Source organism: Oxyura jamaicensis, chromosome 2 (assembly GCF_011077185.1).
Source record: "Oxyura jamaicensis isolate SHBP4307 breed ruddy duck chromosome 2, BPBGC_Ojam_1.0, whole genome shotgun sequence".
Classification (NCBI taxonomy): Eukaryota; Metazoa; Chordata; class Aves; order Anseriformes; family Anatidae; genus Oxyura; species Oxyura jamaicensis.
The window spans coordinates 32,785,472-32,801,779 of NC_048894.1; the positions used below are offsets into that span (position 1 = coordinate 32,785,472).

The window sequence follows — 16,308 nt, forward strand, 5'->3', positions numbered from 1 at the left end:
ATCGTGAGAATAATTTTCACTCTTCTTTTCCCTGCTCAAAATGTCTTGTGACCTTGTATTCTGAATTCTCACTAGGGCTGTAGCGATAATGTTCAAGACGATGGTGCATCAGAAGAAGATGAAAAGACAGAAGATGAGGACTATGAGGAAAATGACAGAAGTGGTTTTGTGGGAGAACAGACCCTTCAAGATCGTTCTGAAGAACTGATGGTCTCTGGGAGAAGCAGCATTCGTAGAAGATCCAGCAGATACAAGAGCAAGAAGTGCTCTTCTAAGAAAAAGTCATCTGAAAAAAAGAAAAAAAAGGAGGTGGAGGTTGGTATTAAAACTTCCAGTTGGAATTTTAGGGATAATATATAAGCATAATCACAAAACACATGATTTTAATTGTTTTGGGATAGCTGACTGTTATGCAACACTTTTTCTGGTCCTATCAGAAGCAATACTCACCAGGTTGAGTATTTGCCTTCAGAAGACAAGGGTGGTCATGTGTTACCAAACTCTTTGCTTTAACACTATTGACTTAATGAAGTAGTTAGGAAATATTTTGTGTTGCTGGTTTATCATACTTCATTAAATTAGGTATATTATTCATTGCTACTGAAATTTTAATTCTATCTGATTAAAACAAGCTGTGAGATTTCTTTGTTTCCTGGTAGTCACTGTTGCAAATACTAGTGGACAATATAATCCATGCATACCAAGCTTTAAAGCACTTTAAAATATTGTGTGTCAAATGGAAAAAACATATCAAAACCCTGAAGCTTTGGTGTTACCTAAATAACAGAATAATCTGTCTCCCACAGCCCCACACTCCTGCAGCCTCTTAGTCTCTGTGCCTTAGTATATGCTTTCAAACACTGAGTTCTGGAGCTTTTCATTCACATAATACACTTCAACCAATACTAAATAGAAATAAAAATCATTTAGGAAATTCAGTTTTAAAAACACAGCTTTTGACTTGTCAAAGTTGAGTAAAACTTGCTCACTGCAATCTATAAGAGAAGACTTCTAGTGGCCTTGGTTAGATTTTGGGTAGGTAGGTCAAAAGAAGCTTAACTTTTTTCCTATTTCGTACTGCTTGAACTGGAGCAATGTTTTGTGTGTGTGAAATGTATTGAAAGAGCTGCATTTTGGGATGTGTGTGTGTTGTTTTTTTTCTTCCTAACCTGACTTCAGGACCATCAAAATGAGGAAATAAAATGTAAATTCTGAAATACAAACCATGGATTCTTTGAAATCTGTGGAAGTTAGGATTTCATCTGTAATCAGATTAAACACACTTGTGGAAACCTCAGTGTAATTTGCACCTATATTTCTTCTCACTAGAAGATGGATTCCAACTAATACATTGAACAGTATGAAGGAACTGGATCCATTCCTATTATCACTAAAAGTTACACGACTCCAAAAAAATACTTTTTGTCTGTGTATTTGTACAGTTTAAGACCTTGTTAGTTAGAGGAAGTAGTGAATGTTTATGCTTATGACTTCAGTAATCATTCCATTCATACACATGGGGGGGAAAAAGGCAAGAAATAAAGTGTCTAGCTTTTGTAATTAATTTTTTCAAAAAGTTCAACCCACTTCTATGGCTAAGGCTTAGCCACCTTAATTCAGCATCTGAAGCATGGGATAAAATAACCAGGAAGCAAGAGCAATTTACTTATAATTCTGCCTAATATTTTGTCTCACTTCTAATGTTTTCATTTTTTTGCTTTTCCAGAACTCCCTCTGTGGAGGCACAGACACTTGAATAAATTATTAAAGCAGAACAGGGCATTGTAATTTCAAAGGAGATAAAGGCTAACTCACTGTTACATACACCTCTTTTATGCTCTTGGTAACAATGCATAAGCTATAGTTTGCAAAAGAGAAAGATGACATCTATGCTCAATTATATTACTGCCAACCCACTAGCATTCAGTTGAACTGGAGATTTTTTTCTAGGCTCTAAACAGTGAGACTTTTAATTCTTTATAATGATGCAAGTGTTAAAGTTGCCATTCACGGTGACCAGCTCTGTCCAGCTTTCAATGAAGTGCACTCGCCCTCATTCACCCCTCATGACTTAGCCTTTTATTAAATCTTTGCCTCCAAACTTTTACAGTGCAGTTGAAGTTCTGGAGTATGGAACAGCAAAGCTGCAGTTCTCCAATATGTTTGCTCACTTGGAGTGCACAGAGAGGGCTTTCAGTAGTTTACAAAGAAAGATCACCACTCAAAGCCTAATGAACTGCTGCTGCCTGAGGATTTTCATATTTTACAACTTTCCAAGGAAAACTTGCAGCCTTCCCTTTTTTTTTTTTTTTTTTTTTTTTTACTTTTGTAGGAAGAAAATCTCCCTGCTGTGCCTTACTCAAGAATCCTGGCTCTGAACAAACCTGAGTGGCTGTATGTACTGCTGGGAGTGATTGCTGCTGCCATCTCAGGTGGAGTCCATCCTGCATTTGCTGTTATATTTGGAAAAATCATTGGGGTGAGTTTTTTCATAAATGGATGCTGCAGTCCTGAGCTTCATTCATGTTCAGCCAGTTACCTCTATGCAAGATTAGGTGGGATTCACTTGTGTAAGTGTAGGTTTCCTGACACCTCTAAAGCTGTCTCAGATGCCCAACATCATGTAGAAAGGCATTAGCTGCGTGTTTAGACAACAGAATTACATCCCTGCCATGTCAGAATTGCATCCCTTACTGCCTCTGGAGACTGGATGCTGGTATTTTTGTGATGTTTTTTTTTTGTTGTTTCTGTTTTCTCTGATCAAGGTAATTTCAATCAGAACTGCTCTCCAACTGAACTGTTTTGTCTATTTTCCATCCCCATAGTTCTACATGTAGAGTAAATATCTGTCTTGTGGGTCTTAAAAATTTGCCAGGTTTGCTCCAGTTGTGTACATACCCCCTGTTTAAGCTTGCCCCTAGAGCTTTTTGTTGTTCTTTTTTTGTTGTTGTTTTTTTACTTAAATTCTTCGAAGATAGCTCAAATAATTCTGAAAGGCACTGATGATCAGACTTTGTAAACAATTCCTTCTGTATTTCCCACATTATAAGGGTTAAGGAGTCTCCCATGCATTTCCAACCCCAAACTGGAAGTTGTCATCGCAGAAGTAGAATGACAGAGTATCATCTTGGAGAAGACTGGAATGAGATCATAAAAGAGTGTGATAGGATTTCCAAGCAGCTTGATGAGTGATGGATCCTGTCTCCATCAGCCAAATCCAATGAAAAATGAGTAAATGTTAGAGAGAGACCCTCTAGAGGTAGAAACCAGTGTGACTGCACCTGACTAGTAGAGGAAAGGAGGAATAGTTGGAGCTGGGGAAATACAAAGCTGGACTGCGTTCTGGCTTGCAACAGAAAGTTGAGTGCAGGCTGGTTTCAGGATCCAGAATATATGCTATGAGAAATCAAAGTAGACATGTTTCTTGAGATGAAAGTTGGTTTATGCAGCTGGCAGTCACTGTCTGTATACTCCATTTTTATTTATTTATTTTTCCTTGCACAGGCTTTTCAAGAAACAAATGCAGAAAAGAGGAGTAAAAACACTTTGGTTCTTTCTCTAATGTTTCTTTTGCTTGGAGTGATTACTTTAGCTGCGTACATAATCCAAGTAAGTGTCACTACACTGAAATGTTGGAAGTTCTTAACTCGCCAGTAGGCTGAAGGTATAACTCGTATCAGTGTGGTTTGAGAAGCCAAAGCACCAATCAGAGCTTACAAAAACATGCACAAGTGCCAGGGTTCTTCCTGAGATGCCTGATTTTTATTGATGTATTTACTTAAATACGTGGACATGTTTTCTATCTGTCTAAATAAGCACAGCTCCACTGAAGGCAATGTGAATTCAGCATGACTGAAACCAAGGCTGAGGGTCAGACCATAAAAGTCAAAGACCAACATTTCTAACTGACAGTCTGTAGGCTCTTGCCAAAGGAAATATAAAATGGCTTTCTGAAAGGGCCATACCATCAAGCCATCAAACAAATTCCATCATTTGCTGTCCTTACTACTGTTTTGCAGCTTCCAGGAAATACTGCATATTGATGTCCATCCCATATAGTGCATTGGTATGACTGCTGCAAGTGGATGCCTCTGGTAGTGGCTGGAATAGAGGTCAACGACTAGATAGGCCGATTTATTCTCTAAAACTGTTGAGGCATGTGAATAAGGTGTTACCACAAAGCTTCCGCCTTCTTTGTTATGTTTCTTTTCCCCTTTCTGTGGGAAAAGAGAGTTTCAGGTTCCAGGAATGTGAATGGCACTCCTCCCAAAACTTGCATATGTGCAGAGGGTTGTAGGAGACCTTTTGGTGTAATTGCTTTTATTGTGTGACTTTATAAACAGAGATGAACAGAGATGAAGCACAAATGAGAAAATGTGACTGTTTTTCCCCTGCAGGGATTCATGTTTGGGAAGTCTGGGGAAATACTAACAATGAGACTGCGCTCTTTGTCCTTCAGAGCATTACTTCAGCAGGTATGAATTATGCAGTGAGGTTGTCATGTGATCCAGATGGCTTTTGCAGACCTTGCAAGGTACATGTTGGGTTTCAACTGTGTGATCTGGAGATAAGAAAAACAAAAACACTTCTACCACTAACTTAGAAAAAAAAAAAATATAACTTGTCTGAAAATTTCCTGTCACATACAGCTTAGCTCAAACAGTCAAATTCTGAAGAAGTGTCACTGCAAACATGCACATTTCTGACACTCTAATATGCATGTGTCTTGCAGCTGTCTGTGTGTATCCAGATTCCTGCAGGATGACCAAAAATTTAATCTCCACTTGCTTAAATCTTATCTGTTTGGCTATTCCAATTTAAATATATGTACTGCAATCCATAGTCTGGTACCTTTCTAATGCAAAAATTCAAATTGCCCTATTGCATCAAGAATTACTTCAGAAGAGTGAAGTTGCTTGTATTAAATATTTCCTATTAATCAGTTCATGAGACTTCATGTTAATTGCATAGGACTTTTAAGAATTCATGACTTACTACACCGTGCACCCAATGGGGACAGCTGGCAACAGCACATATGTTCATAGAAACACCTGAAAGGAACTAGGAGAGGGAAAATTAAAAGTGGATAAAAAATAACTCACGTTGTCTCTGGAGATACAGAGAGAGAGAAAGGCCCTTTTATGTACAGAGATGAGTAACTCATTCTCTATAGTTAAAGAAATAGGTAACTTCTAAGAAGAGAATGGTTAACCTCTTCAGGCCCAAAGGAGGACTGGGTAAAAGCAGATTATAATAAAACTTGCCTAAATAGGCACATTCAGAAAAACATTACCATTAATAACACTTGTATTGTTATTCTGCTTGGAACATGTAATTGTTCATGCTCTTTAAGCTTTTTCTTTTACTTTATTTGGAAGAATAATGCAGTTAGCTGTCACCGACTTGTACTTCGTTTTCCCTGTATGCTATCTGATCTGGAAATACTTATTCACCTTACTATCAAACCTGATAAATCTGAAATATGATAAGAACATGTAACTCTGTAAAACAAAAATTAGTAACTTTTTTCTTACAGGAGATTGGATGGTACGATGATCAGAAAAATGCTGTTGGCGTTCTGTTAACTCGACTTGCTACAGATGCTTCCCAAGTCAAAGGGGTATGTTGACTATTTTCATGTGTATATTTTTTAAAATATTTTCCTTTAGAAATATAAAAGCTATTTGCAAGAGACTGACATTATTTCAGAAGACAGGGTAGTAAATCTACCCCTACAGACTGATGGATGCATTTAAATAGCATGTTGCTGACACTTTGAGCATGGCTTCCAGCTGATAATTTGAAAACTATAGAAAATCCAGCAGATATTCATGTATCTTTCTTTTCTCTCTCTGCAAGTCTTTAAGCTAAATATATAATTGTGGAGCATGTCACTATACAAAATAGAATCTGTGTATGTGCTGGGGACCAGAATTAATGGACCCCAGGTGTTTGCACCCTATGATGTGTATCATCAGGGTGCCATGAAAGCTGCATCTGCAGATGAGGCAGGCTCTTACTGGCCTTAATTAAGAGAATTCTTCCTATCCCCCTACCAAATGTGCTTCACACACAAGAAGCCCAAAGAGAAAGAAATGTTATGGCATTAATAAAGCACACTCGAGAGGGCAATGCCCAAGGGAGGAGATGACTCAAGGGGCTGATACTGGAGAGATGGCCACTCAATGATGGCAGGAGAATATGGCAAATCGTGCATGGTTCCACCTACTGCTCATCTCATTAGCATTCCTTGAAAAAACAAACAAACAACAAAGAAAAATACTGTAGGACTTGCAAGGGAAAGGTTGGCTGTTTCATTTTAAGATGGTTTTGTTTCCTTCAGATGTGTAAATCAAAAACCTTTAATCCCTGCATTTTTCATTCTCAGTAGATATTGTTTCTTTCAGTCTTCTGTCCTCCTCCTTTCTTATGGGCTGGTAGTGAGAAAAGAGTCTGAAAAAAATTAATCATTTGCATCTTTCAAATTTGCAGTTTGCTTCAGTGCCATTGAACTACATCATAATTCAGGTCAGAAATAGAAAAAGGGATGCACTGGGTCCTTTAACTATAAAAGCCGACCAAGGGCATGAATTGCTCTCCAAGGCTATTGTGTTCTCTGAAGCGCTACAGTGTCAGTAAGTGCCATGCCTCTCGCTGTGCTGGCTGAAGTTTCCAAATTCATCTTTATGTGCAGCCCCTGGAACATATGGCAGCAATTCACCTTGGCATTGGTTTAATTATTACTATTTTAAATTGTATTGAACAAGAAGAGTCTTTTTAGTGCAGGAAAGTCTCTGGCAAAAGAGGAATTTTGTTTCCTGCCCAAGGATTTTTGTTTTTTCCATTAAGCCAAATGCTGGAAGACGAGCTGTTTCCACAGGGCTGTTTTCAGACCTTTTTTACTGCACATCAGAGCCCACCCTGATGCTGGATACTAATCATCTCTCGTTTTGAAAGCTCTCAATGTAAAGGTTATACAGGCTGGGAGGAGATAGGAGTTCTTCAGTACAAGTTAATCTTTTCCACTCATTAGCCTTGCTGAGATGAAGCATTTTTGCAGGGTGGCCAAATTGGGGTTGGGTTCCCAGAAAAATGTTAGATGGAGCAATGCAAGTACTTGTGCAAGCAATGCAAGGAAGATGTATGGTTTCACTGCTGTTGGTGGGATTGGTTAACGGATGGCTGTCATTAGAATGAAGCTCCTCTTGCCTACTACCGTGCACCCGGCCTGCCTTCTTATAACAGTGGCCACAGTTTTGTGTGCCTCAGATAGCAAAGGAAGTCTCAGATATGTTATACAACTGCCATGACCAACTTTTTAGACATCTTTAACCTCACTTCAAGGCCTGAACACTGGCAGATAGAAGAACGTCAAGGAACAGTTACATAAGTACATGCACAATGTCAGTGCACATGACCATGCATGATTTAGTTTTCCAGCTGAACTGTTGGCCTCAAGTAAATAGTGATTTCAAGTGGTGATATAACTAACAAAAACAAAACCTAATGATGGATATTTTGGGGTTTCTGGATTTTTCTTAGGCAACTGGAAGCCGACTTGGACTGATGACTATGACGGTCTTTACCCTTTTGACTGCCATCATTATTGCTTTTGTGTATGGCTGGCAGTTGACTTTGCTTATCCTGGCCTGCATTCCTTTCGTTATTGCTACAAATGCTGCAAGTGTTAGCTCTGTGTCTGGTCATGCAGCAAAAGATCAAAAAGCTTTGGAAGAGGCTGGAAGAGTAAGTTCTCCAATTTTAACTACAGGGTTTTGGCGTGAGATCACTTTTAAGGACAACATTACAGCTGACTCAATTATCCATAATAAATGAAAGGGGGAGAGGACAGGACAGGGTGGGGGGATGAAGGAAATGTTTATATATCCCCAAGAAAAGCAAAACATAAATAACACAAAACATCTGTAAATTGGGCTATAAAAGTGCATTTGAATGCCTCTGTAGCAGATTTTTGGGCAGCAACAGCTGTAACAGTACTGCTATGGTCTGAGCCTGTGCTGTAGCCAGAAGTGTTGAGCCACCAAGCCCTGACGCAACTGCTTCTTCATTCTGTCACAAAATGCAAGCTCTTAATGTGCTCAAGAGTTAAGGTACTGCCTTCATTTACCTGATACTGCATTTCAAGGAGACAGAAGTAATCCATGCAAAAGAGTAAACTGTGTCTAGATGATTGAAGTTTATTCTTATTTTATTAAATAGTATATTATTTGGATCCCAACCTATGGGATAGGGCAGGGACTGTTGACGCTTCCTACATCCTGATGTAAAGGTTCAAAATTCAAATACTTTGTTGGCTTGTGACCTTGAGGTAACTTCATTATTCTGGGCTATCCTTCCTGGAGATAATAGACCTCAACCTCTTTTCTTAAGTACATGCATTCTGATCTAAACTAATAAATGTTAGAGAAGATATCAAGCATTTAGGAGGTATGCTGTAGATTTCAGGAGTAATGTATTACCTCTTATTTTTTATCTCCCAATTTAGATTTCAACAGAATCAGTTGAAAATATAAGAACTGTAGCTTCACTGACAAGGGAAGAAGCATTTTATGAAAAATATGTAACAAGTTTGAATGGTCCGTATAGGTAGGATCTTTTTTCTTTAATTCTGTTCTTTAAACAATTTAGTCTTTCAGATTTATTGTAAATACACTTCTTGCAAACTCTTCAATACCCACAAGATTAGGAAGGGTATCAATAACCTTTTTCATAGGCTTGAAACTTGTTCACTTAGTATATTTTAACATGCTTTCTTGAATGCAGAGTTTAGAGGAGATATAAAAATAAAAAAACATTTACAGGAATTGCATTTTCATTATGCAAATGCTTTATAAAATTCATTTTCCTCATATTTTACAGAATATTGTTTGCTTGTGTATACATAGAATATAGGACATCTATTCACTCAATTTCAGCATGTTGGATTAATACTTGTTAACTCAGGAACGGACAGTTAACTCCCATACCACACCCATTATAACGTAAACCAGCTTGATTCCACTCATGTGATATCAAAACCTCAAAATGAACTTGATGCGTTTCCCTTGTTTGACCCAATATCTGCCACTGACTTTTTTAGTCTCTGCTGAAATGCATTCAAACCACCCTGGTTGCCAGGTTTTTCTAACCCCATTTTGTTTAAATAAAATAGCCTAAAATCTGATTTGTTTCCTTCCTCCTTCAAGGTGAAAATGTTAAAGATGGAAAATGAGGAAGGAAAAAAAAGAGATGGAAAAAGATGAAAAAAAAAAAAAACTACCCTCAGACAAAACAGTATTAAAATTCAGTATCTAGTAAACTAGCATTACCCAGGATATAGGCAGGATGTTTGCCTGGACTATCAAAAGTCTCTCATTTACTGCTCAGATTTGAAAGGAGATCTCCTCCATTCCTTCAGAGAGAGCATCCTAAACCACAAGGGCAGAGAGTCCTCCTGACTCTGATTCAGCGTGCATTCAATTAACTACACAAAATGAAACTTCTCCAGAAGGACAGATTGAGAAAGAGAGGCTTAGTCTAAATCCCTGAGGGGAAACCCTACAATATGTCCCTGCTTCAAATTGAGATGAGATGTGTCTGCTTGGATGGGAAGACCTGTCGGAAGCCCGCAGGCAGCTCTTAAAGCTGGGTTGAAGCCTGCCTGTTTTCTTAATAAGCTGGGTCATATGTGGTAGTTATTAAAATGTGTTTTTTATCTGCTCCAGTGACCTGCCCTGCTGTAGAAAAGCAAAGGGAGAGATTCAGGACAGCATAACAGAGGAAGAAGAATCTCATTGCTGTGATTTTCTGTCCTAAGGGTAGTTCCATGTCACAAGGCATGGTGTTTTTAGGGTCAGGCAGGGGTGGTTTGTGAGTAGGTGCATGTTCTGGGTTATCTGTTGTGTTTTCAGGGAGAGAGCTGTGTTCCTTGGAAACCTTAACCCTGAAAGTTGGCCATCCCCAAGCCAGTGTCTACTGTTTCTATTTTATGAGTTATTTACAGAAAGTCTTCTTCCTTTATCAGAGATTCTCTAACAAAAGCCCCGTTCTATGGATTTACCTATGGAATAGCTCAGTCTGCAAACTACTTTGTTAATGCAGCAATCTTCAGATTTGGGGCATGGCTCATTGCCCATTGTTTGAGCAACTTTGAAAATGTGTTTATGTGAGTATAGTTCATGAAGGTAAAGATGGATACATGGGATAGTGATTTAAATGCATGCTAAATTTAATCTAATTACAGAGGTAATGGGGTGTGGAGACTCAGGAATCTGCAGTCTGGTTGGGAGTGCAGTTTGAGCAGAAGGGCTGTTTTGGGGAAAGGTGTGTATTTGGGCAGTGAAGCAGCAAGCATGTGACTGTGCTCAGTGCACCATCTCTGGAGGAGTCTTTGCAGTCTGACATTCCTTCCAGGCAGAGGGTTTTACACGGATAAATGACATGACACTAACCTATACTACTTACCTATAAAATAGCAACAAATAGTTTTTTCCAATTTTTCCAATACTCTATGACATTTGGGGGGTGGGGGGGGGAGGGGAGGAGGAGGAGGAGGAGCTCTAGAAATGTCATAATCTAAAGATTCTGAAAACTTTATTTTGAGGCTTTGTTTTACGTGTGAAGAAAAAAAGAATATGTTCTACCAGAAGCAAATGATGTTTGTTTTTCTTTTGTTTTTAGAGTCTTCTCTTCTGTCATATTTGCAGCTATGAATGTTGGTCAGTCTGCTTCCCTGGCACCAGATTATGGTAAAGCTAGAATTTCAGCTCAAAGAATCTTTCATCTTTTGGACAGAAAACCTCAAATTGACAGTTACAGTGAAGAAGGTGAAAAATTGGTAAGATTTTTCAGAAAAACCTATATATAACTACTTAGTAATGCTTTATTGTCTACAACTGTATTTACACAGTTTCATATTTGTAGGGTGTCACTGAAGACAGGCACTATAAAATAATGGTACTGCCTTGTTATTTTGCCTTTCTTATTTTAATGGACCATATTATTCCCATTTTTTGGTCAAAAGTGTATAGCCTTCAAAGCTTTGCTCTGAATGAACTCCAAATGATTTTTTTTATTCAGCTGGCCCACATTTTAAGTGGTTTCAGGAAAACACTGATAATGCCAGTTCCACTCACAGTTGCATTGTCTCTGTAAGGGTTTATGGGAGAAATAAAATCCAAATGCACTTTACTGCTGTTTTTGTAGATAAGTGAAAGTAGTTCTTTCAGAGAAGTATTGCCAAAATTTGTCGTCTTACAACTGTGGAAACTCTCATAAGTAAAAATGAGAATTCAGAACTAACCTAATGAATAATCTGTTTTACTACAGAGGCTTAAAATATCTCACTTCTAAACCAACATCATTAAGGAAACTGATCTTGGCACTCAAACTGGAAGCATTTCATGCAGAAACTTGATATGATCTGGAAGGATTATGTTTGCACATCCAGTTCAAAATGAACCCCCTTGTAGGTGTTACATGGTAGCCACTACTCAGGCAACCATAATCTGGTTTCATTAACTTGAAGCTCTTACACAGGGTTTTCAACCTTTATAGTTAGGATCATGCTTATTTATATTCTTGAACCAGAGCCCTCAGGCACAGATTTTAAAAGATTTGGTAGAAGGTCCCTGGTAAAATTAAACTTGAAACTAAGTATTTCTATTATAGACCAGACTCAAATATGAGCAACACTTGTGACTTCAGCAAAATAAAGTTTTGAGGCCCTTAAATTAGATCTTCAGCTGCTATGCTTGCTAGTGCTGCTGTTAACGTGGGGCTGGCTCCTGCCCCAAACAATAGGCAAAGTCTTAATGCATGCCCCCTTTCTTCCACTTGTGCTTAGAAATCTGTCTGTCTAGCTAATTAATAACTGCTGTTACTTTTTAAAACACATCTTGTCCAACATACTTGTAAATTATCTGCTAAAGAGTTTAGCTCTGTTACCTTAATATCTGATCATGACCTTGTAGTTTATTCATTCAGATCATGCTACCCACATCATGAAGTGAAGAAAGAAAATGCTGTAGTAGAAGTGCCTCAACTAAGTGCATCACAAATGAAAAATATTAACAATATTAACATTATTTCTGTGAAATAAAGATAATCCTTTGAAAGTTGAAATGAAAAATAAATACAAGAGAGAGATGCAGAAAAATCCAAAGGATCTAGCGATTTGCATTTGGAGGTTTTATCATAAATAACAATACTGAATGCAGTCCAATATGTAATTGCAAAGAGCATCAAAAGTGATTTAAAAAACACCATCCCAAACTTCTATGTCAGCTCTCATTTAACACTTGGTTATTTTAGTTGAAGCTACTAAATGCTAATACAATCATGTGACCTCTATTTTTTTTCAGAATAATTTTGAAGGCAACATTGAATTCAGAAACATCAATTTTGTATATCCAACAAGGCCAGAAGTTCAAGTTTTGCAAGGACTCACCGTGAAGGTTAATAAAGGACAGACTCTGGCATTAGTAGGAAGCAGTGGCTGTGGCAAAAGCACATCTATTCAGCTCTTGGAGAGATTTTATGACCCTGCAGAAGGACAAGTGGTAAAAATAGATTTGTGTGGCTATTAATAATTGTTGAATCTACAGAACTCCTTATCTTCCAGAGTTTCAGAGGCCTTAAACAATCCTGGCAATACCTCTGGTGAGCTGCCTCTTTCAGAGGTATGGGCTACTGAGGTAGTGGCTGTAACCAGCCTCAGGACCCCGGTCACTGCCTGCCCCCATGCATTACCCACACAGGCCAGCACTAGCACCCGTGTTGGCACAGTGTGCTCAGTGCATGGATACCACTGAAAATAATGGTTCAGACTGCATTGCCTCCCCAAATCTGCTCACAACGTGGTCACACTGGTGCATAACACTCATATCACTTGCTTGATGGTGTATGAGTGCTCTCATAATATGAATTCACACATTAGAGACATAGATATGCGCTTCAGACAACACAAATGTAATCCCACAGGATGTTACTGCGTCACTGTCAGAGGGATGCAATGGGCTTTTTGATGTGTTGCTAACAATATGTATAGAAGGTCCAAGAAAACTTTCTTGGAGGTTTTAAGATTGAGCTAAAGTTGTTGCATGCAGCATCTTAGGGATGTTTTTTGTGTGTAAAGTTTCCCGGTACTGTTTGGGCTTGGTAGGGTTGGAAGGAATGCAGGAACAGCCTGTGTGATGTGTGCTCCATGCTTCTGTTTGCTAGGAAATAGAAGTGAAAACACATGAAATTAAAAACTAATGAAAGGAAATATTTATCTATACTGTTGGTTCAGTTCCACTTTGCATGAAAAATGTACTTGATTTCAGCTGGAAATCTAACACGTAACAGGCTTCCTATTACAATTCATGTTTCCTGTTTACACTGTGTATCTCTGGATGAGCCCTGTAGTCAACTTGGCATCACTTTTCTATTGCTCTTTCTAGTTAGCAGATGGATTTGATACTAAATCTTTGCATTTACAATGGCTGAGGTCCAAGCTGGGTCTGGTGTCACAGGAGCCTATTTTGTTTGACTGCAGCATTGCGGAAAATATTCAATATGGAGACAACAGTAGGGTTGTTAGTCAGGAAGAAATTGAAGCAGCAGCTAAAGCAGCAAATATTCATGCCTTCATTGAAAAATTGCCAGAGGTAAGAGATGGCGGTCTTCTCTTCACAACAATTATATATTTGGAGTGACATGGAGAAATCTAGACAATGTGCTTATATAGATCAGAATTAAAGTGCAAACTTTAAAATGAGAAAATACAGAATTGATGCTTAAAAATTTCAGTATGTGTGATAAGTTTAAAATCCCTGTTAAACTGTTGAAAACAAAAGTCAATGTTCCAATTAATACAGTGGTAGACAAAGGAGAATGAGTGGAAAATGTGAGGACTCTGCATACAAATATTTCCTCATGTCCTCAATTTTTAATATTTTTTTCCTTTTACAGCTGAAACTTCTCAAGTTATTTCAGAAAAATTCATCTTAGAGTATTTCCGTAAAACTAGATGCTTTATTTCTAATTGGATGTGCATGCATAGGGAGTGATTCTTAAAATAACACTTGCTGATAAATCAAAAGTGAATGACGTGGCATTTAACCTTCATGCCTGCCAAGAATTTGTTTCTAGCAAGAAAAAATGCTTTGATGGTTTGTTTTCTCTGTAGTTCTGCGTAACTGAAAATGATGTAATGATGCTGAAAAATACTGCATTTTTCTTACTACTAATGATGTTTGGGATTTTGTATTGTTATTCACAAGTAACACAGATCAAGTCCATGATGTATATGTCAGGAAACATTAAATTTATGGTTACTCTTACGTTCATACACTCATGGCCAAATGTCTGGACACCTTACCACTATTACTGGCAGTACTCTAATCTTTGGGGAAGTAAATTTTCAGACCAGGTATAAACATGTGGCTTATATATAACTGTTTATACTTGAGGTGCTTATAAAACCTTAGCTTTATTAAAACCACTTGTACTTTACTTTCATCATGGAAATACCTGATTATTTTTATAGCTACACATAAAATTCTACTTTTCTAATATTTCTTTCCTTTCTCTAAGAGTTTTCTCAGGATTATTATTTATTTTTCACCCCTCTTCATTTTTAATATCCAGAAATATAATACCCGGGTGGGTGAGAAAGGAACACAACTATCTGGAGGTCAAAAACAAAGAATAGCAATTGCTCGTGCTCTGGTTCGTAATCCTGCCATTTTACTTCTGGATGAAGCTACTTCTGCACTTGACACAGAAAGTGAAAAGGTGAGTAGTGAACATTACATGAACTACTTATGTCTATATACACGGTTAGTTATTTTCTGTAGAATAAAATTTTAAGAGAAATGAACATAAAGTGTTGCAGGTGCTCAGCTATGAAATAACCAGGTAGGTGTACGTCACTAGCTTTTCTGTTTGCAAGCTTTGAATTTAAAGACAGCAAGAAGCTGTGCATATCTTTTAAGAAAGTTTAAAAAAAAAAATGACCAACAATGTTAGAAAACACCTTGGAAAGATAACTCCTCAGTGGTCTTCATATTAGCTGTATTTGATAGTAAATACTGAATTTGTGTTCTGATCCAACCTGAATGCACAAGAACCAATTGTCAATGACTTGTCTGACTGGCCTCAAAACAAAACCCTGTTGAGCAAGGGTGCCTCGTATGCACTGACTTGATATCTATAGGACATATACTGAGGTGATAACAAAGAGTAAGAAATCAAATGTGGTTCCTACAAGTGAGGCTCTCCAGGTGCTAACAGCATTTATCTTTGTGCAGATTGTTCAGAAAGCTCTGGATAATGCCCGGCAAGGTCGAACCTGCATCATAATTGCTCACCGCCTGACGACCATACAGAATGCAGACATCATTGCAGTGATCCAGAATGGCAGGGTGGTGGAGCAGGGCACCCACAGCCAGTTACTGGCAAAGGAAGGACACTACTATACCCTTGTAAATGCACAAGTCTCTAATTAGTGCTGGTCAGACTTTTTTCCACATCTTCCTGGAGGAAAAAAAAAAAGCTAACAGCTAACAAAAGTAATGCTGGCTGTATCTGCCATGACAGAACAAGGACTGGTTGCTCTACCTGTTGTAATCTTTGCCCCATGTACCTGGGGAAATGAGCAGTGCATACCCAGGAGTGGTAGGTTCATGGGGGCATCCCAAGGTCTGAATCTGCTGGGCATTTGTAGGCATCGTTTGATCAAGAGAGAGCCGTATCTGGACTGGTCTCATCCATTCTACTGGTTCTGGTGAGGCACCCAGGTCTTTCTGGCCCCTCAAATCCTGACCCATAAAGTTGGCACAGGTTCTTGCACATTGGTACAAGAGTGTGACAGTGACCAAGTGTCATGTTTAAGCAGAGGGCTGGTATTTATGCTTGTCCCTGGGCTTTCTTCACTAACCAGATGCAGCATAAAGTTTTCTTGATTATCTAATAACTGTTGATTCTCACAGATGAGATTCAAAATAAAAACATTTCTATTAAATTGAAAGAAAATGGAGTGTTTTGTGTTTGTTTTTTTTTAACCACATTTCTGATACAATTTAACACAGTTCTTGGGGATTCAATATCTTATTTCAGACAATAATTGTAATTGTAGAAAATAGCAAACCTTCCATATAGAGATAACTTGACATAAAATGTACCCGTTTTGTTTAGTATTTTTCAATTGAGGACCTAAATTTAATGATTCTTGGCAGCCATCAGGCTCATTTCAAAAGTCTTCTGGTGGAAAAGAATCTAGGTTGGCTCCTTCGGAATGGACTCACATCAGCAATGTAAATAGCT

The 16,308-nt window shown here is 38.2% G+C and overlaps 1 protein-coding gene across 8 annotated transcripts in view; it reads left to right on the forward strand.

Annotated features, from left to right (window-relative positions):
* Nucleotides 1-16,017, forward strand: part of ABCB5 (ATP binding cassette subfamily B member 5) — a 37,488-nt gene extending 21,471 nt beyond the window's left edge. For 7 of the 8 annotated variants that reach the window (XM_035318823.1, XM_035318818.1, XM_035318821.1 and 4 more), the window contains 13 exons: nt 76-315; nt 2,333-2,479; nt 3,505-3,609; nt 4,398-4,475; nt 5,537-5,620; nt 7,543-7,746; nt 8,507-8,607; nt 10,025-10,165; nt 10,681-10,837; nt 12,363-12,560; nt 13,443-13,649; nt 14,632-14,778; nt 15,294-16,017. In XM_035318823.1, the coding sequence (XP_035174714.1) occupies nt 76-315; nt 2,333-2,479; nt 3,505-3,609; nt 4,398-4,475; nt 5,537-5,620; nt 7,543-7,746; nt 8,507-8,607; nt 10,025-10,165; nt 10,681-10,837; nt 12,363-12,560; nt 13,443-13,649; nt 14,632-14,778; nt 15,294-15,491 (2,007 nt within the window). In that variant the 3' untranslated portion in view covers nt 15,492-16,017. The remainder of the gene's footprint in view (nt 1-75; nt 316-2,332; nt 2,480-3,504; nt 3,610-4,397; nt 4,476-5,536; nt 5,621-7,542; nt 7,747-8,506; nt 8,608-10,024; nt 10,166-10,680; nt 10,838-12,362; nt 12,561-13,442; nt 13,650-14,631; nt 14,779-15,293) is intronic. The other variant, XM_035318822.1, reaches the window with a different exon arrangement.
* Nucleotides 16,018-16,308: the final 291 nt, after the last annotated feature.